The 27,901-nt window shown below is 39.9% G+C and overlaps 1 protein-coding gene, 1 long non-coding RNA gene and 1 other non-coding gene across 3 annotated transcripts; 2 read left to right on the top strand and 1 right to left on the bottom strand.

The window, feature by feature from the left end:
* Nucleotides 1-444: 444 nt before the first annotated feature.
* On the bottom strand, nt 445-27,594 carry LOC134660324 (zinc finger protein 120-like). The gene is made up of 8 exons (XM_063516071.1): nt 27,332-27,594; nt 26,665-26,790; nt 25,790-26,347; nt 24,512-24,646; nt 17,891-18,015; nt 15,867-15,941; nt 14,416-14,551; nt 445-1,359 (listed from the first exon to the last, which is right to left on the bottom strand). Exons 1-8 carry the CDS (start codon nt 27,482-27,484, stop codon nt 1,144-1,146), a joined length of 1,524 nt encoding a protein of 507 aa, XP_063372141.1. The 5' UTR covers nt 27,485-27,594; the 3' UTR covers nt 445-1,143.
* LOC134660319 (uncharacterized) lies at nt 6,498-8,131 on the top strand. Its single transcript, XR_010097872.1, has 2 exons — nt 6,498-6,734; nt 7,898-8,131. It is a non-coding gene; the product is annotated as an uncharacterized LOC134660319 (long non-coding RNA).
* On the top strand, nt 24,299-24,371 carry Trnas-gga (transfer RNA serine (anticodon GGA)). The gene has a single exon. It is a non-coding gene; the product is annotated as a tRNA-Ser (tRNA).
* Nucleotides 27,595-27,901: the final 307 nt, after the last annotated feature.

The following is a 27,901-nucleotide window of genomic DNA, read 5'->3' as shown; positions in this document are numbered from 1 at the left end:
GTCGGGTGAGGAGTTAGTGGAAGTCAAACACCTTATGTGTGATAGTATAAGAACATTCTGAACGTTTATTCTCTAAATGCCTATTGTTTTATACACGTTAGGTTGCGCTGACACAAGCAATATGCGTTTATGTCGCAGTAAACCAAAGCGTTACTGCTAAACACTAAAAGTGGACATTTACCACATTACAGCAGCTCGGGTGCTCCGCGTCCGCATGTTCCTTCAGTGCGTCCTCACTGCCGAAGTTGTCCCCGCACTGCACGCACGGCCTATTCGCAGCATGGTCCCCGACGCCATCTTGACAGCACACACTACATACTAACCACTTCGCAGCTCGGGTGCTCCGCGTCCGCATGTTCCTTCAGTGCGTCCTCACTGCCGAAGTTGTCCCCGCACTGCACGCACGGCCTCATCGCAGCATGGTCCCCGACGCCATCTTGACAGCACACACTACATACTAACCACTTCGCAGCTCGGGTGCTCCGCGTCCGCATGTTCCTTCAGTGCGTCCTCACTGCCGAAGTTGTCCCCGCACTGCACGCACGGCCTCATCGCAGCATGATCCCCGGCGCCATCTTGACAGCACACACTACATACTAACCACTTCGCAGCTCGGGTGCTCCGCGTCCGCATGTTCCTTCAGTGCGTCCTCACTGCCGAAGTTGTCCCCGCACTGCACGCACGGCCTCATCGCAGCATGATCCCCGGCGCCATCTTGACAGCACACACTACATACTAACCACTTCGCAGCTCGGGTGCTCCGCGTCCGCATGTTCCTTCAGTGCGTCCTCACTGCCGAAGTTGTCCCCGCACTGCACGCACGGCCTCATCGCAGCATGATCCCCGGCGCCATCTTGACAGCACACACTACATACTAACCACTTCGCAGCTCGGGTGCTCCGCGTCCGCATGTTCCTTCAGTGCGTCCTCACTGCCGAAGTTGTCCCCGCACTGCACGCACGGCCTCATCGCAGCATGATCCCGACGCCATCTTGACAGCACACACTACATACTAACCACTTCGCAGCTCGGGTGCTCCGCGTCCGCATGTTCCTTCAGTGCGTCCTCACTGCCGAAGTTGTCCCCGCACTGCACGCACGGCCTCATCGCAGCATGATCCCGACGCCATCTTGACAGCACACACTACATACTAACCACTTCGCAGCTCGGGTGCTCCGCGTCCGCATGTTCCTTCAGTGCGTCGTCACTACCGAAGTTGTCCCCGCACTGCACGCACGGCCTCATCGCAGCATGATCCCCGTCATCTTTATGGACCCCGGCTTCCTGGTGCTTCTTCAAGGCGTCTTCGCTGATGAACGTCACTGAGCAGGCCTTGCATTCTCGATACTTTTTTCTCAGCTGGTAACAGAATTATACTCTGAGGAGAATGTATTTAGCCTTCCCCGTGTTGCGGATTTAAAGTGGTACTAATTTTTTTTTACTGTTATAATGCACGATATATCAATTAATACATATTTAACGCCATAAAAACTAGTGCCTACGACAATTCTTCGGATGAGTTGTCAAGCGGACAACCAGGCTCCTAGGCAAAAATAGGCGGGACAATGCAAGGAGGATGAAGAATAGTTAATTTTAATATATTTTGTATAAAAAATCACCCATCCATCTTACGTTGGTGGTACAGTCACCTGCAATAATTTATTACACAAAGAAGGGCACAATAATATCTGACACGATCTTATTTGTAGAGCCATAAGAGCGTTGCACATATTTTTGCGGCCTTCGAAGAGTAACATATTATTGCAGGTGACTGTACTTCACATGTGTGTACAGATGTAGTGCATAATTATTTTCCAGCGTATTTTCACGGAAACGTACGAGTGTGTATTGACAAATACGAACGTTTTTGAAAAAATACGATGGAAAACAATAGGGTATTTTTTAATGAATGGTATCAGTCGATCAGGTTTGTTTTGAGGATCAAATGTCTGTATGGGACCCATTGTCTTAAAGCAATACAGAAGTCACAAAAGCGCACTTTACTGACGAAACGCTTCATAGAAAATGGCAATTCATCGTGACGTCATCAACGTTAGAAGCTCTTTCAATGTATGGAAAACAAGGAAATTGCGATTTTGTCGGTGAAATATTGCGTTTCCATACAATATTTTTTTTAATAAAATGTAAGGAATCGAATGGTATCATTATGTTTTTTATTAAGTTAAAAAAAAATGTTTTTTAAACTTTAAGGCCTTGTATTTTTTTATTATTCCCATATATTTTTTAAATTTTAATGTATTGTGATAAATTGCTCATTTTCTATCTATTTAACTAGATTTAGTTATAAAATTCAACATTTGTCAAGTCGATGGGCAAGTGTATGTGGTATCTGTCTGAAGTATTGCGAATTTGCGAGGCGATGGATGGTAGTGGTATTTTATAAAACTGTTTTTGTAAAGTGTTGTGTACCGTAGCGTATAAATTAACTCTAAATTGTACAGTGATTTGGTTTATACTGTCAGACTGTATACATTTTGTTTGAATAAATGGGTTACTATCAAATGTACCTTATCGCTAAAGGACAATATAGCTGAAATGTCTGGATTGTGTTATGTCTTTGTGACAACATAGACATGAATGCTAAATGCCTCTTTAGCAAAACGTCTGGATCTTAGAATGTTACAATTTAAAATGACCTAGCAGCAAAAATTCTTTATCTTCGAATGTCTTTATTACTTAATAGACATAAACGCTGAATAGTCTGTATTGTGTAATGTCTTTTTTACTAAATGGAATAAACGCCAAACGACCCGTTAGCAAAACGTCTTGATTTGATATGACACTTGATAATTAAAACCTTCCGGCGCATACTTTGTATTGTAAACACATTGACACATTACATTTCATGACGTTTTGCTACTAACTCATTCTGTGTTCACGTCAATCAAATAATTTTACTTTCGGCTTATAAGGTATTCTAATTATACGGACTATTTACATTTCCAGACGTTTGGCTACTTAGTCATTCTAATTTTTAGCCATCCAGCTAAATTGACTCTTTGCTGACTGTGTATTTTACTTTTATGTCATCTAGCTGAAATGGTCGTTTAGCGATAAGGTAATTTTGATAGTAACCACAGACTACATATATACAGACGCTGCTATCCCATACATTCAAATGTGACCGCCTAAAAGCGCATCATTACTAGATGGCGTCAATGAAAATGCACTGTTGCCTATCATGGATACAAGATGGCGCTGTGTCACATCCAAATCATAGAATTCCTAACGACATCTATACGTCTTCATTGAAAGTTAGTAGACATATGTCGTTGCCAACGATTAGAAGTAATCAACAGATGTCGCTTTATAGCGTATTGAATAAATCATGAATCTAGTTTAAAACTGGATCAAGCATGAGGGGTGGAAGGAAATGACCGAACAGGATAGTCTTATGTAGCTTTCAGTAGGAGTAAAGAGAGTTCGGGTACTTAAGGAGTACAGGGCGGGAAGGGAGAGGCAGGGTACAGAGAAATAGCGTAGCCAAACGGTATAACCATAAAGTAATTTCGGAAAACGATACTGTGGTGATGATAATATTTATATATAATAAGAATGCTACATAAGTCTTGCCGAAACTATTTAAACCGGCTGAAAATAAATACCTGTCATAATAATTTTGCGCATGCTACCATTGGTGCATGAGCGTTTCTTTATATTTTTTTAATCCAATTGCTCAAAAAGTTTAGTTTTTGTAGCTGCAAATTGTGCGTAAAGTTTGATTTTTTTACACTAGTGCTAAAAAGTAATCTGATTGATACATTTTAAATAAATGAGTATTATGCGAGACCCGCTTATAAATGACCCACCTGAACAACGCGCGATTGGGCATAAAGGAGTATTATTCGAAACCCAATAGTATTACTTGAACAACGCGCGACTGAATGAAGCTGACGTTCGTACAATACACTTTATACACTTAATATAAATGTAATTAATTAGATATATATCAATATAATGAAATAAAAAAAGATTCATGTTTTTTTACATATAGCTGGTCAACCAAATCTTGTCAGTAAAATAAAGGCGCGAAATTCAAATTTTCTATGGGACGATATCCTTTCGCGCCTACATTTTTCAAATTTGCCGCCTTTTTCTACTGTCAAGATCTGGTTGACCATGTATAATTATATGTTCTGAAAATTAATTTTATTAATTTTAATAATACAATTTCTCTTCAATTGGCATAATGCTGACAACAGTGACAACAGAATCCACATTGAAAAACATGGCAATTAAAAGTAAAACTTTTTTATTCCCTTCCCGCCTTTTTTATTCAACATTTAAAGTGATTTATGTTTGTAAGTAATTGCCAAGAAAGCATAAGTTATTAAATAAATATGAGTGATTCAGATGATTTTGGAGTTAATTTAACGCCACCAGATATCAAAGCAAAGGCATCCGTTGTAAGTGACAGGGCTATAACCGCGAAAATCGAATTTCGCAAATTGCGGGCATTTTTCTCTGTCACTCTAATTACGCCTGCACTGGAGTAAAAGAGAAAGATCCCCGCAATTTGCGAATTTCGGTTTTGGCGGTAGCCCCTCAGTATATTACCGGAAAAATCGAAAGCTCGGTACTCGTGCAAAATGACATACTTCTCGCACTTATATCGAAAACTACTATTTTTTGCCATTTTTTATATTGTGTACTTTTTTGCCACTTTTGTGTTATTTGTACTCAAATTCACGAGCTCTTTCGATCCTAATGAGATAAAATACCTCAATTCATGCTCAATTCACTCTTATCGTGCCTTCTAAAAATTTACGATACAAGTTGCATTGCAATAACTATAAAAAAGTAACTGATTTGACTAGTACGAAAATACCCTATTGTAACAATACAATGCGACGTTGTCGAGTTAAACTGGACTCGCTTCGCAGTAACTCATAGCAGTTTGGCAACGTCGCGTCGTGCTTTTATTTTTAAGCAACAGATTTGTACATGATTTGTACCATCTTAGTACCTATACATACAAAGATATGTTTTCATAACGTTCCTTTTCAACTTCTCCCATGGCAAAACCCGTACCTATCAAACCTGAAATTATTACACAAAAGCATTTAATGTTTGTTTTAATAAACTTTTTCTGTTATAATTAGAATAAATATATCTAATTTTGCGTATATTGACCAGGCAGGTGTTTGTATCACTAATTATGTGACCTATAAGTATAGACAGACAACAGCGTGCACAGAAACGTCAAAAACGGCATCAAGAGCATCAAGTATGTAGTGTATAAAAATGAGAATTTTTTGAAGCGGCGATGGCCGAATAGTTGTGGTTTGTTAAGATTATGCTTTCAACACTTTTAAATGCTCAACAATAGATGCCGGATAAGGCTCGCAGCAAGACACTGAACCATTGAAATACAAGGACCTCTTGTTGCTGTAAACCTGGTTATGAGAGTAGGGATAGGGCGCTATAAAGGATAAGGCCAAATGTGTATCATGCAATTTACTTTCCAAATCGGTGACAGACCTTACTTACATGGCACCTCGCTAGATGCGGGCGCTGGGAAACAGAGAATACCCCGACCGCTGAGGGGGAACGTTAATATAGTCCTAGAGCCTTAAAAATACGGCCGCGAGATCAAACGGGACGCGAGATTTTGGCCAAAATCTAACACTAAAGTTTGGTGCACTCACGAATCCGGCGCAAGGTCGTCATCCGGAGAAACACTGCTGCTGGCCGCAGCAGGCGGATGTGGTCAGAAGGCGGCGGCCGTTCGTCGAGCCTTAACTTCTTTAAGCCAGGGCGAGAACGGTCCGCGGCAGCCGGTATCTTCGCGGGCGGGACCGCATGAAGAGCCTCGGGATCGTCAAGCGGCGCTCTGGGCCGCCTGACGCACGGTCTGCGGGTCGGGGCCGTGCCCTACGGCTATGGGACGGCGTGGGTACGCCGCGCCGTAGAGTCCGCTGGCGTGCGCGGGAGCACGACTGTCCACCATGTTTCCCCTTCGGAAGGCGGCGAAGGGTACACCGGAACGCGCACTTCACTCACGCGAATCACCCACGCGATTCACCCACGGAAACGGGCCTACATCATAGTCCGAGTTCCCACCGGCTGAGCCGGGCGGCAGGAGGAGACGTGATAATTTTTCCCACAATCGATCTAGGACAAGCTTCCAGCCCACGTCGTCCCGACAAACCCAAAACCCCCCAAGTGTTCTGACCTGTCACCTCTCGAAAAGTCCACCAACCCGTCAATTGCGTTTCGATTCACATCAATGCATTAAACTTCAAACCAACTCGAGCATTTTTTAAATCCAGTAATTCTTGTAAAATACAAATGTTCATTAATACTTGAATTATTTTAAGTTGTTAACAATAATAATTAATAATTACATCTTTTATTACTATTTCCTACATTGTTTCGTTCGGAATATCTTCCCTGCCTATGCAGTAACGAAACCTTCGTTTATTTTGACGTTTCCTCTGTCGAACGATGGAGGACCCACATATTTATGATTTATAATTTTAAGCAATTTTATAAATGATTCTAAAATACTAATTAGATTAGGATGTGACCTATTTGAGCAGTTAGAGTGGATCACAAGGATCATTTTGATATGCGCAAAGCCAGGTTCAGTCCAGTAATTTCAGCACAACCCGGGTGACAAGTTCCGTTCGAGTGGCATTCTCTTTGGGCTTGTTTCTTCGAATCTAGCCAGCCAGGAGGCGGGGTATTTTGATCAACCTACAGCTGAGAAGGTATACTACAGTTTTACATAATTGTCATACTTTGGTATATGTTATTTTGTCGGAAATGCGACACTCATTCATTGCAGGTTGTGTAGTATGTTTTTAGTATGGGAAACCGTGTAGCATCGCTACAATATCCCCTCTCTCGGCAAAGAGGTTAAGTCCGCTTAACCGAGGCAGCCGGGGTAACCGGAGAATTTTTCCCGAAATCAACAAGTCTATTAGGACGTTAATTATGCATGCATATATATACATATACATCTAACATATATCATTGTTATACCCTAAGCTTAGACTTATATGTTGAGCATGCCGGCTATTATTAAAACTTAGTCTACCTATGTCCGTCTCTTGGACTATAAAGTTTTATTACTACTTGTTAGACCTATGTCCTAGACCTTTATCCTTGTATGTTATGTATTGGAAATCACAGTGTCTAGCTAGTACACTGTGGTTTCTACAACCTAACTAAAAATATCCCTTGGATTTCATTTAAAATAATCCTAAGTTGAGTGGTCTAACCACTTTCAATGTAACTACCAATAAGCTAATCTCTATTTTATGGTTAACTAATGTATTTAAAACCTAATTTAAATATCAAGTATTTTCAACTATATTTTTCAATTCTTACTATTTAGTATATTACTAGTAGTCATATACATAGTACAATACTAATAATTATGTTTTAATATAGCATGCTCTACTATGCTTATATGCCTATAACTATAAAACTACTAGTACCTTAATGGAATGTGGTAACTAGTTGCTAGTTTATACCTAGTAATTGCACTTATAGTGGAGGCTAACTTGTAGCTCACACTCAAGTCATATTCCAATGTGTAGCCAGCGGGCTTACACTAAGTGAAAAAGAAAAAACTTGGTTTTCTTTTTCATGTCAAAGTCAATTGGTTTTACCCAATAACGTTGAGTTACCCTGGGCCCTTAGGGTGTATAGTTACTCAAGAATTTGGTTTTCCGGAAAACGCTTGAAAAAATCTTGACCAAATGAGTCAAGGAAGTATGCATACTCAAAAAAAATGGGTTGTTACCGAAGTTCACTCGAAAATTAAAAATAAGTTGCTAGCTTGAAAATACACCTTGTAAAATATAATATTGAGCATAATGTCACTTAACCAATGCTCTGAGATTAAATGGTAACTGAATTTTTTCAGATTACCTTAACTACAAAGCGGTTTGCTCTAGCAGTCGGAAATTCGGAGGTTATGTGACAAATCAGGAATACTACTCCATGTGGAATGCAGCATGCCGTTCGTCGACATCTCCCTACCTTTAGCGAATACAAATGGTGCATGTTTCAGTACAACATAAAAAATGCTATGCAAAGATAGCTGGAATTGAGGTTGGTACTAAGGCCAATTTCCTCAAATTTCAAACAAAACAAATAATGTGAACATTTAAGTTCTATAAAATAGTTCTATTTAGAACCGAATAAGTCAAAACCGAAAAAAATAATTTAGAGCGTCTCGTCTATCCTACTAAGTCTTCAGAATGTTAAGTTTGAGTTGGTTTGACAAGTAAAAGTGGATAAATATTTTAATACTTTTGAAATGTGTGGGAAATGGGTTGACCGGGCGGGCGGGTGTCCAATGCGGCACCCAGTGGTCGCGTATTAAACAATGAGGTATTAGACACGGGTAGGGGTGGGTGGCTTAGCTATCTACCCCACCTACTTCATGAAATTCCTCTCCTTCCCCGTCCGGCATGTCGGTGAAAAAGCTGGTTTGCTTGTGTCAGGGTATGTAATAAAGTATAATAAATTGATAACACTTCACTTTGCACATGAAGTGTTAAAATAAATTACCACTATGCTCTCAAATGGAGCGTGGTGAAAAAAATAATATGTGGCTGAGCGCTATGCTAATTAGTCATAGTGTAGCCTAATAAAAATTATAATAATTGATAAAATTGCTACCCTGCCACAAGCAAACTTACAAATTAATTGACATTGTGTTTTTAACTCCAATAATTCAACAATTTTTTTTTAAATATTAAGTTTTTTTTTTAAATGACAATTTTTTTTATAAATTGTTATTATCACCTTTCCAAGCTCACAGTAACCAGGGTAAATGTTTAGAAAGCTTTTAAGTTCGGGCGCCATTGTAGTGTATAAAAATGGGGATGGGGTATCTTCGCGGGCGGGACCGCATGAAGAGCCTCGGGATCGTCAAGCGGCGCTCTGGGCCGCCTGACGCACGGTCTGCGGGTCGGGGCCGTGCCCTACGGCTATGGGACGGCGTGGGTACGCCGCGCCGTAGAGTCCGCTGGCGTGCGCGGGAGCACGACTGTCCACCATGTTTCCCCTTCGGAAGGCGGCGAAGGGTACACCGGAACGCGCACTTCACTCACGCGAATCACCCACGCGATTCACCCACGGAAACGGGCCTACATCATAGTCCGAGTTCCCACCGGCTGAGCCGGGCGGCAGGAGGAGACGTGATAATTTTTCCCACAATCGATCTAGGACAAGCTTCCAGCCCACGTCGTCCCGACAAACCCAAAACCCCCCAAGTGTTCTGACCTGTCACCTCTCGAAAAGTCCACCAACCCGTCAATTGCGTTTCGATTCACATCAATGCATTAAACTTCAAACCAACTCGAGCATTTTTTAAATCCAGTAATTCTTGTAAAATACAAATGTTCATTAATACTTGAATTATTTTAAGTTGTTAACAATAATAATTAATAATTACATCTTTTATTACTATTTCCTACATTGTTTCGTTCGGAATATCTTCCCTGCCTATGCAGTAACGAAACCTTCGTTTATTTTGACGTTTCCTCTGTCGAACGATGGAGGACCCACATATTTATGATTTATAATTTTAAGCAATTTTATAAATGATTCTAAAATACTAATTAGATTAGGATGTGACCTATTTGAGCAGTTAGAGTGGATCACAAGGATCATTTTGATATGCGCAAAGCCAGGTTCAGTCCAGTAATTTCAGCACAACCCGGGTGACAAGTTCCGTTCGAGTGGCATTCTCTTTGGGCTTGTTTCTTCGAATCTAGCCAGCCAGGAGGCGGGGTATTTTGATCAACCTACAGCTGAGAAGGTATACTACAGTTTTACATAATTGTCATACTTTGGTATATGTTATTTTGTCGGAAATGCGACACTCATTCATTGCAGGTTGTGTAGTATGTTTTTAGTATGGGAAACCGTGTAGCATCGCTACAAGTAATGATTATTGCTATTTTAAAATTAGTCCCCTACTTCAGGGTAATGTTATACGCCTGTTCCTTAAAAAAGCAGAAATGGACACTGAGGCATAATTATCATTATTTTGGAATTTAAGTACTATATAATATTATTTGTAGTCTTTTGGAATATCATATTTTATTTGAACTAATAATATTGTATAATACTAAATCATAAAAGCTCTATTTAGGGACAAGAAAGAACTTTCAACGGCAACACTAAAAATTAACTGTCAAGTAGTCAAGTCGCCACAAAGCGGCACCGCGTTTGTTGCCTTTGCTTTGTTTCTGTTTATACAAACTTATTAATTTCATATTATAGCTTCATTTGAACTATAGTACAAGTACGTGAATAGAATACCTAGACGTGTCTTGCTTGGTGCAGTTGCGTAGGTATGCTAAAAGGAAAGTTGGAAGACCGATGTGGCGCTTTAAAGACTGTGCTAAGCGTGACATGTGCCCAAAATGTGGGAGGTCGTGCCGCTCACGCATCGGCCTCCACAGTCACCAAACCCGTTGTCTAAACAGCAATGCATAAATCGTCTGCAATAGACGGAAAGACCTGTGATGATGACGTGAATTGCCGATGTAGTAACGGAACACTACTCATCGTAAGATCTACATATGAATCTGACAGTGTCTACTGTTTGCCAATAAATGATAAAAAATTAACACTTCAGGTAAGTTTGTTTTGAATACAAAGGTTAATTAAATAATTTATCACCACACCAACTGGTAAAGGCCCCCTTGATTGTTCAAATACTAATGAGAAAACTAAATTTACTTTTAAATGATGATTTTGAATTATAAATTCTTTATAATGTTCATGTGGATTTGATTTTTTTGGTATTTTATAGTTGGTATTTTCCCTGCTTTGGCATGGTGATAAATTCTGTGTTTCATTAGGTGGCAATGTTTGTTTAACCCTCGTGCCTTGAATTCTCACAACGCTCAAGATTCCACTTCTCGAACCACTCGCTACGCTCATAGTTCAAATCTTCTGCTTGCTCTGGAATCAACATTAGCATGAGCGGTTAAACAACTGCTTTGCCCCCTTGCCCACTAATAACTATTGTCAAGTTTTATTTTAACCCCCCATGCTAATATTGATACCCGAGCAAGCGAAAGATTCCAAAGTATTTAGAGTTAGAGCAAGAAAATTCTGCAGCGATTTTGATAGCCCACGCAGTGCATCTGTTATTGATACATCATAATTTCAAAGACGTTGGACATTTAAAATAACACATGTACTGCGCAGGCGATCAATATCGCTGCAGACTTTTCTTGGTCTAAATCTATACAATGGTTAGTGTTTGCCACTTAATGCAAGTGAAAGTAAGCAAATGTATGTAATCAATTTGCAAACAAACTCCAATGTGAAGGCAATGTGACTTTATTGTGATATTATTACATTTTATATATAAAAAATATGTTTCTGATTTCAGGACCCAGCCTCTAGCCACTAGAAGTTACAATGTACTCGTATGCAACAAGAGAGTGAAGATGAAATAGTCAATGCATCTCTGTACAGTCGCCATCAGATATATCGGAACGGCCAAGGTGTTCACAATATCTGAACGCGCACTCTAACTCCCTGACAATAGAGGCGTGTTCAGATATTTGTGAGCGCCTTGGCCGCTCCGATATATCTGATGGCGACTGTACCACAAGTAAAATATTTTGAATGGAAGATGGTTGAGATTGATTCCTGTTTCAACGGACAGACACATGCTATGAAGATTCTCTTAAAAATAATAAAATACAATTAATAAATTCAATGTTTAACATGATAGTGACTTTATTTTGTCTACCCACTAACAACCAATTTGTTCAATGCTGGCGGGCAATGGGGCGGTAAACTTAAATATTTGATGTGGTATGAAGCTAAATGTTTTGAACATAATGGCAAGCCACTAAAAAGTTTTAATCCTAGATTAGCCATTAAACTGTGGCTACCAGTCTGATTTGTTAATTGTTATATAAGTACAGTCAGCGTCATATAGTAGGTAGCATCCAAAGTATTCAAATAGTTCGGTACACCATATTATTTGTATGGCGAACTGAACTATTTGAATACTTTGGATGCGACCTACTATACGACGCTGACTGTACTTAATTTAAACATATATAAATTGTATATTATTTCTACGGCCTCCTAGCTAGTCAGTAGTGACAGTGACCCTGTTCTGCCTATGAAGTAGGAGGTCCTGGGTTCAAATCCTCATAGGACATTTATTTGTTTTTTAATTGTGTGTGTATATATTAATGGTCTATATCTATTCCCATCTGTCCACACCTCTTGTATGGCGGCGGGGACAAATGGGACACCATATTAATACACTTTTAGGGGGATCCGAACCTAGGACTTCCAGCTTTTATATGATCACAAAATATAAGATATGTATGTATTTACATTTACACATTGTATTATTGCTCTCATACATATAGGGATATTTTTTTAAATGTCGGATGTTTCTTCTCTTTTGAGCATGAATAGAAGCAGGGGATAACTGACAGAACGGGATAGTCTTATGTATCTTTCAGTAGGAGTAGCAGCGAAAGCGCTATTATTGTTTGTCCTTGTCACAGTCTCACATCTTGTTTTATTCCCCACCGTAAATTGACCACCGTGATTGGTCGAATTCATTGGTTGCCCACCATAACAAATAAATTCGACCAATCATAGCGGCGCAATGCGACGCTATGATTGGTCGAATTTATATGTTTTGTCCCTCACGGAGGCACGCGTAGACCACTTCTATAGGATGCTACCTTCTATGCTTTTGAGCAAGTTTTTGTCACCTGCCCTGCTATTCAAACTGCTCAAGAATTTACAATGTTTTGTTACCAAGTAGGTCGCTTAGTGTAAGACTGTCCTAAAATATATGTATAGCTATATGAGGACAATTTTGCAATGCGTAAGGTTAAGTAAATTAATATACAAACAGCAACACTCCTAACTGTACATCGGTACAGTTAACACTTAACAGTGTGGGTGATGATACCATGTAGGTTTAATATATTTTAATTATTATCACGTTACACGAACAATAGTACATTATTGTCGAGGTTCGGAAGTAGCTACTTGCAGGCTGAGGATTCGTTTTAAACGGACGACCTTGGGAGTCCGTTTAATTGAATCCGAAGCCAGCAAGTAGCCTTCCAGCCGAGTCATATATAGTGCTTTTCTCAAAAATGGTGCAAGAAATAGAAATATTTTACAGAAGCAACGTTCTAATTTTCACAGAGAAAAGTAAAACCATTAAAAAGATTTGCTTGCCGCCTTTAAAAAAAAATTGAAGTGTATTTTTCTGCTGAAAATACGCCAACGTATTTGAGACACCTAAATAGTCGCGGTACCAACATTATAATAATAATAAGTGCTGATCATCTGTTTGGCTGTTTAATGGACCTATGCATGCATTTGATGAGGCCATTTAAAGTTTTAAAAAGTTTAGAACTCGTTTAATAATGGAATTTGTATGCAACATTGCAGTCCCGAAATCGAGACTGCAATGTTTTTAATTTTTAGAATGACCATAAACTACACACTTCGCGACCTATTTTTTAACCGGCAACGTCGACTTTGCCGTCCATTTTTGAGATAAATTATATTATTACTTAATAATGTTGATATGATCATAAAGTATGAGGATTTACTACAGTGACATCTATTGATAGTCTTTCTCAAACAATCGAGCTATTTAGTGTGTTACAACGGCAAGAAACTAACTGTCTAGTAATGCGATAGATGGCGCTTAGAATAGTTCATGCCATTATTTATTAATTTTTTTCTGCGTCGATTTACTATGTGTAAATGGATGTTTTAAAAGGTTTTTGTTGTAATATGCTCAATAAATTAGAACTATACATGTTAATTTAAAAATTGGCAAGATTTGAAATAACACAAATATATATTTAGGCCCAATGGTGCTCTGAGTGACATCTCTTGAATTTTTGTGGAACTAAGCGAGGCTTGTATGGGCCGACTACTCTATACTATACTTACTTTATGTAGTAACCCGAATAAATGAAATAAAAAAAAATACCCTATTATACACTACATCTAAGCTGTACTTAGTGTATAGTTTGTAGCTTTCTAATAGAGCCCGAAGGCTAATCCTATTGTCTATTGTTAAGAAAAACCTCTCGTGCCACGTGCCACAACCACCTGCATAAAAAATCGGTACTTCGGTTACTGAGTGCCGGCGAGTCGAACGCTACAGAACCAGTCTAAAATGTGTCATCGAGATGCGTAACAAAGGCGCGTTATCGGAGAGCGCACCTACACTGGTTTTTTGAGCGTCGGACTAGCCCGCGCTCAGGTGCCAAATAGAATAATTAGGACCCTATTTTGCAGGTAAGTTATTTTTTTTTATTTTAGGTAAGTAGCACGTGCGGTTTTACTGAACAATAGACAATAGGATAAGCCTTCGGGCTCTACTAGAAAGCTACAAACTATACTCACCTGTAGCACGCCGTGTTCGTACGCCTTGTGCATGCCCAGGCCCATCTGGTTGATAAAGGTCTCGCCACACATGTCGCACGCCACGTTCAGCGTCTTGTGTCGCTGGCGAACGTGCCCGAGGTACGTCGACTGCTTCCTGGTGAACAATGCCACAGAATATATAGTTCGTTTTTTTAGCATTAGAAATAAGGTAAACAATCTTGATGTGTCTTTTAATTGAAAAACACATTTTAATAATAAGTTACGGTAAATATGTAACAATTATGAATCTAATTCTAATACGATCTTTTATAGTCTTCTGCTTTCATAAGTAATAGTTATTGATTTTTAAAAAGTGTTTTTCAATTAAAAGACATGTGAAAATCGCTTACCTTCTTTCAAGTTCTTTCTAATGCTAAAAAAAAGTGAACTATAGTTATTTGTTTCACTCGGGGGCAAAGTTGTTGTTTAACCGCTCGTGGTAATATTGATACCCAAGCAAGCGAAAGATTCCAAAATTGAACCACGAGCGTAGCGAGTGGTTCGAAAAATGGAATCATGAGCGTTGCGAGGGTTTCAAAGCACGAGGGTTAAACAACAACTTAGGTTGTGAACCCGTTAGTTTACAATCTAACGTAGGTTAGGTTAGTTTATAATCTCCCTACCGTCAGTTTATAATTTAACTAGCGAGATTATAAACTGACGATATATATTATGACTTCAAGTCTATTAGACCGAGCGAACGCAAGCAGGCGTGGCTCACTCAGCGATTTCGTCGCGTCGCTACAAGTACATGCGGCCCACACCAATGTTGGTGTCTATCCATAGTAGTTGCCGCGCACCGCTACGGAACGGACGCCTGCTCGCGCTTGCGCCACCTAGCGATCATATCCGTAATAGACGCGTTTTGTTAGAGAGTGAATCTTCTGTACCTAGTACCACAGAATAAATAATAGTACTAAGTACAGAAGACTCACTCTCTAACAAAACGCGTCTGTTACGATCAGCACAGATATGGCCGCTAGGTGGCGACAGCGCCACGCGCGGCTTATGGCTTTCCCCAAAATTGGGGCCGGAACGGATGTACTTTTAGCTACCTGTAGCAAAGCGACGAAATCGAGCCACGCCTGCTAGTACTATTATTTATTCTCAAAAATCAAAATAGTTTATTGAGACAGTGAAACTTATGATTAACAATATTTACGTAAACTTATTCTATGATTAAACACTGCTAAAGTTGTTGCCAGATATATAAATTGCCCGTGACACCTGCACTAGGCTATGCCTGTCTCGCAGGATGGCACTTTTCCTAGTTTGCCAGTTTTTTATTGATTACATTAGGCGCTAAAGAATTCACTACTATCAGCTAAATTAACAAAATGCATGCTACATTACATTACAGTCTACTACTAAGTATTCTACGATTTTTGTGTCTACTGTGACACATTTATTTATTCTGTGACGCAAGTTACCTGAACTCTTTCCCGCAGTACTTGCAACGGTATATCTTGCCGGCGTGAAACAAGTGGTGCAGGCGCGCCTGAGCTCTGCGACACAAGTTCCATTATTCATTACTATTTAGTTAGTATAAAAACAATATTTGTACGCCAGTCATGGCAAAACAAGGATCGTACAAAAACAAAAATGTAACACCTATACATATACGCTTGTTTGACGCAAATAAACATTCATTCATTCATTCTATCATAGAGAAATATAAGTAAAAAAAGAGTGGTAACTCCATTCATCAGTTCTCTTACCAAAACGCAAGTTATTTCGTAGGCGACATCTAACGTCAAGTAGTGGAACTATCAGTACCGCTACTTGGCACCAAATGCCACAAATGTCGCTACTAACGAAGAATTTTTCTGTTAAAACAAATTACAACTAATATTATAAGCGGAAGGAGTTGAAAACAGAGTTCCGGTGAATCCGGTTATAATATTAGCTGAAAATTGTTGAGCATTACAGTTTTGGTTTGCCGCGACATCTATTGTCAAGTAGCGGTACTGATCAGGGATGTTGCGAATATCCGCATCCGCAATCGCAGAACTTCCGCATTATTTGCAACATCCGCAATCGCATAAAATCGATGCGGAGTGCGGATGTGGAACAGGTCGGTACAGGAACGTCTGAGCATCGGCGTAAGTGCTAGATTAGACTGCTAGGTAATTTAGTCATTAACCAAAAATTAAAAATGAGCGGTCAAGCGTGAGTGGGACTTAATGTACGGAACCCTTGGAACGCGAGTCCGACTCGCACTTGGCCGATTTTTTTGAAATAAAAATTACTAAAATGTAATATTTGACGTTTTTTATGTACCTATCTTGACATCCGCATCCGCATCCGCGGATGTGAGCCTTTAAAAATCCGCATCCGCGGATGTCAAAAAATCGGCATCATGGTACTGATTATTCCGCTACTCGATGCTAGATGTCGACTATGAAAATAATAGACGTTTTGGTACCAAAACTAATGTATGGAGTGAGCATTCCATGCTTACTATACAGGGTGGCCCATTTAGATCGGTCAGTATGGGAAAATATGAAACTATAAGACATACTACGATCTCTTCCTAGGAACCATGTCATCGATTTTAGTAACCCGAAAAACTGCATTCATACATTTAAAAAAAATGTGTACTCAGCTCGGGAATCGAACCCGGACGTTTTGAAAAATAAAGCTAACAGTATTTGTATTTAGATATATCGATTATGTAGGTCTTAAGCAGTAAATGTTTCTATGAAACATGATGTCTGAATGAATGCATTGTTTTCATATCATTTAATTTATTTTTTCTACTCCAGCACTTAAATGTGTCAATTAAATGACTGACAGTGATATCTAAAGCAATGTCATTTGAATGCTTTGTCTATAGGCTCATAAGATGACTGCTAGCAGTCATCTTATGAGTATAATACAACTGCTTTATTTTTTTTAAAGATACAAGTTCCGATCATCTTGATTGAAAGAGGTATGTTTTCATTTACAATAATAACTCTTTTTTTTTTTAAATAATAACTCAATTTTTTTTAAATAATAACTCTTTTTTTTTAATAATAACTCTTTTTTTTTAATAATAACTTTTTTTTTTTTTTGCTGCAGCTGTCATAGAAAAAGTAATGTATGCAACAGCTCATAATTGGTTCTTAAAATTCTCGGGTCTTTTTTTACAAAACTCGACTACGTCTCGTTTTGTAACTTCGACCCTTGAATTTTAAGAACCCTTATTATATCACTGTTGCATAAACTACTATTAGTAAGTTTTAGAAATGACCATGATTTTTTAAATACATTTTTTTTAAACATATGAATGCAGTTTTTCGGGTTACTAAAATCGATGACATGGTTCCTAGGAAGAGATCGTAGTATGTCTTATAGTTTCATATTTTCCCATACTGAGAGATCTAAATGGGCCACCCTGTATTTCTTTATGGCGAAAGATATGAATCTTTTCAACTCGGTGAAGCGTTTTGCACATCTCCAGTGTACATACCTCGTCCGGGAAACGAACCCGCACTCCCTGCACACATACTTGATCCGGTGTGTATCGTAGTGCATCCACAGTTTGCCTTTCCGGCTAAAACGAATCGTGCACACCGGGCACTCGTGTTGTCCTTTCTGAAAAACAAAGCCAAGTTCGAGTCGCACTCGCGCACGAAGAGTTCCGTACCATTTCGCAAAAAACGGCATAAAATCACGTTTATCGATATTAAACTTTCGTGAGACATATTTTAAACTGTTTATACGACAACGGTTTCACTCACTTGAATTTTTAGTCGCACGAATCAGTGCACGAGTTGCAGTCGCCGCGAGCACTCGAGCCTGAAGATGGACCCCCGAAGGGCCCGATACATGTCGCCAATAGCGACTAAAAATTCAAGTGAGTGAAACCGTTGTCGTATAAACTAGTTTAAAATCACGTTTGTTCTATATAGGAGCCCCACTTAAATATTTATATTATTCTGTTTTTATGGCGTTGTTATAGCGGCAACAGAAATACATCATCTGTGAAAATTTCAACTGGCTAGCTATCACGGTTCATGAGATACAGCCTGGTGACAGACAGACGGACAGTGGAGTCTTAGTAATAGGGACCCTACTTTTTAATACCCTTTGGGTACGGAAGCCCTTTGGGTAGTTTAACTTGCACTGTTAGTATGTCATAAGTTTGTTAAATAGCGCCACTTGCACCATCCCGCTAACCCGGGGTACACCGGTTAAACCGTTAACCCAGTGTCAAATAGAGACAATAGGTGGCCCTAGGAACTATAGATGACAGATGTGATGAAACAACGCAACCTTATTGTGTTTGGGGTTTTTAGAACTATCTCGATAAGCATTAGTTGCCTGTGGTGAGAAAAGTAAAAAAAAATTGAAGTTTTATTGAAGGATTTCGTGGTTTTAATTCGTGATTTTAAGAAAGAAAACTTGTACTTTTCACATAACAGTGTATTTCACAGCATTAGACAGATGACAATCAAAAAGGCGCCAGAGGCGACGGATTAAAAAAAAAAAAAAAAACTATGGCTGCGTTCTAAAACAACTTAACACCCACCCCTAGAACGCAAGCCTATTCTTGCTAAACAATACAACATCTTATTGGTGGTTACACCTTTTGTAAAAATGTCGGCTAACATTTCATCACCCTTACAATAACAAAATTCAATCTTAGAATTACAAACATGTTCTTTAAGAAAATGATAACGTATATCAATGTGTCTTGATCTAGGCAAATAACAATCATTTAAAGAAAGTTTTATCGCACTTTGGTTATCACTGAAAATGGTGAGGGGCTCGTTCAGACATTGGCCAAGCTCTGCGCTAAGTTGTCTCAACCATAGCGCCTCCTGAGTGGCCGAGGACATCGCCATGTACTCCGCTTCGGCTGTCGACAAAGCTACAGTCTGCTGCTTACGCGACGACCAGGAAATGGCACCGCCCTGTAACATAAAGATGTAGCCCGTGCAGGATTTGCGGTCTACCACATCTGCAGCCCAATCTGCATCGCAATAGCCTGTGATGATTGAGTCACCATTCATGGTATAGCTCAGTTTGAGATCCTTGGTGCCTTGCAAGTACCTCAACAGTCTTTTAACTGCAGTCACATGTTCAGTATTCGGTTCTGCATTGTATCGACTCAGTGCATTGACTGCAAATGAGATATCGGGTCTTGTGGCTTGAGCTATGTATAGAAGACAGCCAATAACTTGCCGGTATGGATACTTATTGTCTGGCTCTGCGTCTTGGCTAAACTTGATGGCAGGCTCTATAGGCGTTTTTACAGCTTTGCACTCTGACATCCCGAATCTATCTAGTATCTCATTAATATACTTTTTCTGATCCAACATAACTGTACCTCCTTGTCTTGTAATGTTGAATCCTAGGCACTGGCTAGCTTTTCCTAGATCTTTCATCTCAAAATGTTTCATCAACTTCTTCTTCAACATATCCTTGACATCTTGTTGAGATGTAAAAATAAGTAGGTCATCGACCCATACTGCAATGAAAGTATTCCTTTCTTCATTGAAATAAACACATGGATCAGTCTTAGACTGCTGCATTCCAATATTTTGTAGTACACAATTTAGTTTCATATTCCATAAGCGGCTAGCCTGCTTTAGGCCGTATATAGACTTATGTAAGCAGCATACTTGAGATCCTTGTACATATAGTTCCGGTTGTACCATGAAAATATCAGTGTCTATCTCTCCCTGTAGGAATGCAGAAACAGCATCCATCTGATCAATATCCATGCTATATTTTGCCGCTAAAGCAAATAGGTAGCGTATGGTTGTATACCTTACTACTGGTGAGTAAATCTCCTCGTAGTCTATCCCTTTCTTTTGAGCAAATCCTTTTATGACAAGTCTGGCCTTGAAACGTGTAACCTCTCCAGCCTGGTCAGTTTTAGTTTTGAATACCCATTTGGAAGGTAAGGCCTTCTTATTGGTTGGAAGATCAGTCAAGCTCCATGTGTTGTTCTTCATCAGAGAGCTGTACTCTTCGTCCATGGCCTTTTTCCATTCAGCGGCTTGTGGAGATGACATGGCTTCTTCTACTGACTGTGGATCGGACAAATTAGTGAACAAACAGAACAAACTATTCTCATTTGCTTTCTTACGGGGCCTTAGAGTAATTTTCTTGTCTTGATTTTGCAATAGACTTGTATTTACCGGGGGATAATAGGTTTCATCAAGATCTTCTGTATCAGTCTGATATTCACTATTAGAATCTTCACTATTATTATCCTTTACAGGCTTTATAGCCTTACCTTTGCTGCCTGGTGTACCATTGGAGTTTGTCGGACTCGAATGACCCGCGGTGCTGCCTTTCAAGCTGTCATCACTGGTCGCTGGGCTCTCCTTCTTCTCAAAGGAACTACTGGAGCTGACTGATGACAGGTTTTCTTCTCCTTGGAGATCAACTGAAACAGTGTTTTCATTAAACATGTTATTTTGATAATTTTCATGAAAAATAACATCTCTGCTCTTGATGATTTTTCTACTGGTTGGGTCTAATAGCCGGTATCCTTTTGAGCTCTCACAGTATCCCACTAGTATCAACTTTGTCGATTTCTTGTCCCATTTTTGTCTCTTCTGCTTGGGTATATGGACCATGGCCTCCGTGCCAAATATTCTGATATGGGACAGGTTAGGTTTACGCCCATACCACATTTCATATGGAGTCTTACCTTCCAGGCTCCTAGACGGGGAGCGGTTTGTGATATAGGCAGCTGTGGCTATGGCCTCGGCCCAATACCTTGGCTCTAGTTTGGCATAAAACAACATACATCTTGCCCGTTCAACAAGTGTGCGATTCCCGCGTTCTGATAAACCGTTGTGCTGAGGTGTATACGGTGTTGTAGTCTGATGGATAATACCATTACTACGTAAATATTTTTCAAAATGATTATTGCAGTACTCTTTGCCTCCATCTGTGCGAATCATCTTAATTTTTCTTTCAAGCTGTACTTCAACTCTAGCCTTAAAATCTTTAAATACTTCTAAAATATTCAGTTTATCTTTCAAAAAGTACACATGGAACATACGAGTGTAATCATCGACAAAAGTGATAAAATATTTCATACCTGAGACTGATAGGTGTTCCATCGGCCCACACAAGTCAGAATGTATGAGCTCAAGGGGCTGTGTGGCTCTGGAACCCACCTTGTTGAACGGCAGTCTTGTCTGTTTTCCTTCTGCACAGTGAGTACATCTGATATTGTCACTTTTTGTTTCAATAGTCACACCCTCGGCAGCAATAGGCAGCTTGTTGACATCGGATACATTTAAATGTGCCATTCTTAAATGCCATAAAAAGGTATTGTCAACATTACCTCTGGCTGTAGAAAACTGTGCAGTTTCAAAGGTATTGGCTGTATCTAGCAAGTAAAGCCTATTCATCTGTGTTCCTGTGCAGATGATCTTTCCTTCTGCATTTAGAACATGGCATCCCTTTTCAAAAAATCTCACTTCATAACCATTCTTTGTTATGCTACTCACTGATATCAAATTAGGACCAAGTCCAGGAGTATACAGGACCCCTTTCAGTTGAAGAATCCCTCCTTTACTCAACTTGACATCAACGCACCCGGCTCCCAATACAGGTAATGTTGCTTTGTTACCTACAGTGACTGAAGTTACCGGCGGCTTGCCAATGTTATACATTAAGTCTTTTCTAGCTGTCATAGTCATCGAGGCACCTGAGTCTATGAACCAATTATTGTTGCTTTCTGTTCCTAAAGATGCTGAAAACGCTGCCACAAAATTTGTACTATCTCCACTCTTCTGCTGTTTGTGTGTAGTTTTCTTAGGATTCTTGCAAAACTTAGCATAATGACCATGCTTGTTGCAGCTGTAACATCTAGGACCCTTAGGTTTGGCAGGCTGCTGGTCCTGCTTAGTCTTCTTAAAGTTTGTGTATAAGGCAGCGCCCGAGTCTGTTGATTTAATTTCTTGTAAAAGTTTTGTTTTCACAAGATCAGCGGTAATTGCCACACCTGAACTTTCGAGCCCCATTAACATGGGCATGTAGACTTCTGGTAAACCAGCTAGCATTAGTGTGCCGAGCCATTCTTCGTTAACATCAAACCCAATATTGCGAAGTTTGTGAGCGGTTGTCATTATCTTACTAATATAGTCTTCAACACTATTGCTTGACTCTAGAGACGTGTTCACCAGATCCTTAAGCAAGCCTACTTTCCTTGTCAGCCCTTTGTCATCAAAGGCCTTTTGTAAGTTTTCCCACACTTGTTTTGCCGTCTCGCAATCTTGTACATGGATATAGTTCTGAGGATCCAACAGCAGAATCAACTTAGCTTTGGCTTTCATGTCCTTTTTAGGATCTATCGCTTTGCTTTCGTCACTAGGTTGCACGGACTCCCAAAGATCTTCATGCTGCAAATATGTCTTCATACTAAATTTCCAAGTCGCGTAGTTGTCACGGCCGGTCAATTTCTCTAAATTGAACAAGTTTGTGCCCATCTTGACGTCCGATATCGGTATAATTGCTGTTTCGTTGTATTATAACGATCTGCAGTCGATATACCCGGCGACTGTATCGCTGTACTGTACGAACAATTATATTCTTGAAATACTTCGGATTTTCCTTCAACTACTGATCACTTCCGCTGATTAGGAACCACGCTCTGCTACCATGAAGGATTTCGTGGTTTTAATTAGTGATTTTAAGAAAGAAAACTTGTACTTTTCACATAACAGTGTATTTCACAGCATTAGACAGATGACAATCAAAAAGGCGCCAGAGGCGACGGATTAAAAAAAAAAAAAAAACTATGGCTGCGTTCTAAAACAACTTAACATTTATATTACATATTTTCTCTCAGAATCAAGAGAATGGCTTACGCCGACTCGGCCGACTCTTGAGATTAGTTGCCAAAGCGGACCCCAGGCTCCCATGAGCCGTGGCTAACAGCCGGCATCAGATATATCGAGCTGCTCGGGTGCTCGGGCACCAGTCTCTCTCGCTATATCGTAATGCCGTAAGGAATTCGTATAGGAGGTGCAAGCGCATATTGCTTGCCCTTAAGCCGTGTCTCGATATCGCGCGGCGGCCGCGCGAGCATTGTTCGACCGCGGCAAACCTGTATTTTGGCTCGCGAGCCAATTTTGGCACCATCTTGAACTATAGCGCGGTAGGCGATCCGACGATCGACCACATTATATCACAAAAATTAATTATTCGGAACGATGTATAGCCAAATAAAAAAATGATCTGTTGCGTTGTGTTTTTTATTTATTTATTTGACATTTAGATTTTATTCTAGAAACATTCTAGACTAGTATTTTTTATACAATTTTTTTTTCATGTTTGACGATCCTTTTGTGAAATTCTTATATTTGTGTTAAATTTGATTTGTATAATAATCCAATATTATTATGGAATAATAACATCAATAAATTGCTCTGATAATTAGCTTAAGATAATTTATAAGTATGTTACGATTCATAAGTGCTTGTTGCTAGGCCTACATGAATAAAGATATTTTTGACTTTTGACTTTTGATAATCACAACATTTACTGTTCCATAGAAACTGTTTTGTGCCGTATAATTTAATTAAAGTACGACACTTTTCATTATCCACGTATGCGGCCGCGCGAGCCAATTGAAATATATACACATCCGTTCCAACTGCGCGCGAACACTCCTTTGCCGCGCGTCGAAAAACCGACAATGAATGGTTCGTCGCGTGGCGCGTTCGAGCGCGCTAAAGATCGAGTTGGCTCGCGCGGCAGCCCGGTATCCATTGCGCGCGGCTGCCGCGCGAGCCAATGTTCGATAGTTTGCCGCGCGATATGGAGACGGGGCTTTAGAGTTGGTCAAAGACGCCTAGTCTTAGTGAGATGGCATATAATCGAGAAATTGGACCGGTTCCACCGTGGCGGGGTGGCCAAGGGGTTCAAGGCGTTAGCCCGGATTGCTAAAGACGCCGGTTCGAATCCGGCCTTCACCACTGGAGGGCTTCGTCACTTCTTCTTTAATATATGACATCTATTTCAGTTTATAATAGAGGGGTGTTCAGATATTTGTGAGCAACGTGGCCGCTCCGATGTATCTGATGGCGACTGGAAAACGCGGGGAAGATGATCTTACCCTGTCATGTTTGAGTTTGTGGTGCCTGTAGGTGTCATAGGACCTGAAGTGCCTCCCGCAGGGCTCGCACGGGTGCCGTGAACTTTTGTACTCCTCCGTGTCTCGGCGAGCCTTTATCTCAGCTATCTGCTCCTCCTGTACTCAAACATGACTTATTTGTTTATTTGTTTATTTATTAGGATCACCAACAGAAGATACAATTTACATACGAGTATACGTTACAAACTAAGAGGGCACATTTATTATTGATCCCCCACTTAAAGGCAATCACAGCATGCATTAAGTATTATAATGTTTAATTTAAACTGTAAGTTAACTTATCATTACACATCGGTAACTCGTGGCATTTAGGTAGCACTTAAAAGATTAGTTTAATTAATTCCTTTTTTTAGTGGTTTCTTTTTCTCGACTCGTATAGGAAGAACATTGTCACATCACTAGCCTGTTAGAAACTGTCAAGTGCTACCTAAGTGCCACGAGTTACCGATGTGTGCTCATCACTAATATTTTAAGTGCTACCTAAATGCCACGAGTTACCGATGTGTAGTTATCATTTTATGATAATTATAAGAGGCAAAAGAGCGGGATTGCCCAGAGGGGTTATGGGACCAACACTGAAATCGCGAAAAAATAATGCATTACGATACAAGTGCGAAAAATAGGAAATTACGAAACACGACCGAAGGGACTATTTTAAATCGACACGAGTTGCGAATTAATTTTTCGCACGTGTATTGTACAACGTTTTACAGTACCCTTAAATTTTTTGACATACGCATGTGCGAGTATATTGCTAGTTACCGCACTAGGGCGGTAAATTAGCGCCATATGTACTGTAATAAATATTAATTCATACATTTACATTTATTATTTATTTAATAACGAACTAACCACACTTTTACTAACCAACAATGTTTTATGGAATTTAATATTCTGAAATAAATAAATATTAGGGGACATCTTACACAGATCAACCTAGCCTCAAACTATAAAGCAAAGTAATGCTAGGCGACGATATACATACTTATATAGGTAAATATATACTTATATACATAGGAATAGGAAACACCCATGACTCAGAAACAAATATTTGTGTTCATGACACAAATAAATTCCCTTACCGGGATTCGAACCCAGGACCATTGGGGTCACAGGCACTACCCACTAGGCCAGACCGGTCGTCATAAAAAGTTCTTTTTTTGGCTAATCAAATGTCGATACTTAAGTGTGTGCCTTAAGTGCTTTCGCTATACCTAGATATAATTTGTAGATTCTTACATGCGTTAGTATTTCAATGTCCACGTTACGGGCTATCTTAAATTCTTCCAAATTCACTGTTGGCAAAAAACCGTCCTCTGCAGACCTCAACTTCTTCTTCCTTCTTCTATCTGCATTATCAAATTTATCTTCTGTATAATTATTATTTCTCTGTCTTTTCATTTGCACAGATGTATTTACATTTCTGTTCCTTGTCACTATCTTATCAATGGTAACTTTTTCTGCATTATTTACATCACTGTTGGCTTCATTTTTTAATGCTGTATCATCATAATTATCATCTTCAAATGTATCAAGATATTCCACATCAAACATGTCATCAGTCTCACTTATTCTATTATCTCTATCATTTTTTACAACGTTAATATTAATCTCATTTTCGTTGAAACTCTGTATTTCCATAAACAATGCTTTTTTTAATTCATCAGTTGCTATAGGTTGCTCTATAACAAGTGGCGTGGCTAGTGCGTTTATACTGTCAATCTCGATGTTAGTTCGAGTCAGGTCAACCAGTCGGTTGGCGAAGCGGTCCATGGCACGAACGGAGTCTATAGTCAACTAGAAAAAAAAGTGCATTACAAAAAAGGGTGGGATACTCGTATAAAGCCCCGTCCCCATATCGCGCGGCAAACCATCGAAAATTGGCTCGCGCGGCAGCCGCGCGCAATGGATACCGGGCGCATCCAGTTATAAAACTATAAAGAGTAGGTTATTTGAACGTGCCGTCACATCCTAGTGTTTCATATAAAATCCCTAGAAGCAAAATCGTTTTGACACTTCGAAAAAAAGGAACTGATTTGAATAGTAGTCAAATACCCTATGGTTGTAAACCAACTGATGTTACTAGTGTGTTCAGGCCTAAAAAGTATACTTACTTCTCCCTTCAAAGGTAGTAGTAACTCGTTGGTCCGAATACACTTGGCTCTGAACGCAGCGCAGCGCTGCATGAAAGCAGCACACCGAACACACAAGTGCAGCGGAAGCTTGTCCTTCTCACTTACCTAAAAAAGGTAGAAATTGCAACTGTGAATTGTTTTATAACCTCTAACCGCCCAGAGACCTATAAAAAGGTCTCTGGGCGGCTCTCTCCCAACTCATTGTAATTTAAATCAGAATTGCATTTGACTCGGCAAGTTTTGTCGGGCGGCTAGAGGTTGAAGTTATTTACAAAAGGGGCCCATTGATTACCAGTCCGCCGGACGATACCGGCCTGTCAGTTAGAACAAAAAGTTGACAGCTCCGAACAACTTTTATAGACTATTTAGACTCGCGACTCGCGGCTCGGCTCGCGGCGCGTCTCGTGGCTCGCCTCGACACACTCGCGTTCGGCTTGTCATTCGGTTCTAAACCTTATGCCGCGCCGTTAGTTATTAAATTATATTAGCTCGACGAGCTTACGAGCCGCGAGACGAACCACGAGCCCACCGTTTACACTCACGTCTCGTGGCGCGGCTCGCGGCTCGGCTCGTGGCTCGCACGAGAGTCTAAACGGCTATTACTGTACTCACGATCTCAGCCAACTTCAAGACTCCCAATACTCACAACAATCCCTGTAACACGGAAGAACTCTCCAACAAGTTTATGCTCAAGCATGTTCACTAGCCTCTCTTCAGTCGCGAGGCACGCTCGACAACATAACACATGGCTTATTTGCTTTGGCGAACGTTTGCCGCCAGTTTTCTTTCCAGAACTCATTTTTTGCTGATTAAATACCTAAATTACGAGCAACGTTTGCTATATTGTCAATATTAACTTTTATATCTCATTAACAACCCCCTAAAACCATACAATTCAGACAGCAAAACAATATTTTCACGACACGAAAATCACGCGAAAATCACAAAATGACGCAAAATCAAAATTCGCAAAACGCCAACAATGCCTATGCAGGGTTGCCAACTCCAAATTTTTTTTACCCCTAGAGCTCAACTTAAAAACCCCTAAAACTGTACTATTGTTTTGGAAAATCCACTAAATAGAAAATAAAAGAAATTATGCGTTTAATTAATTCTTTATTGATACATTTTCCAGAATTTCGTAGATTAAATCATTTTCAACCGGTTCGCACCGCATCGCGACCTTGGAGCGGTTCTAGGAACAGCTCGTACTGGC

Source organism: Cydia amplana, chromosome 26, assembly GCF_948474715.1.
Source record: "Cydia amplana chromosome 26, ilCydAmpl1.1, whole genome shotgun sequence".
In the NCBI taxonomy this organism is placed as follows: domain Eukaryota; kingdom Metazoa; phylum Arthropoda; class Insecta; order Lepidoptera; family Tortricidae; genus Cydia; species Cydia amplana.
Note: the sequence above shows the minus strand (reverse complement) of the source record. Positions and strands in the feature narration are given on the sequence as shown.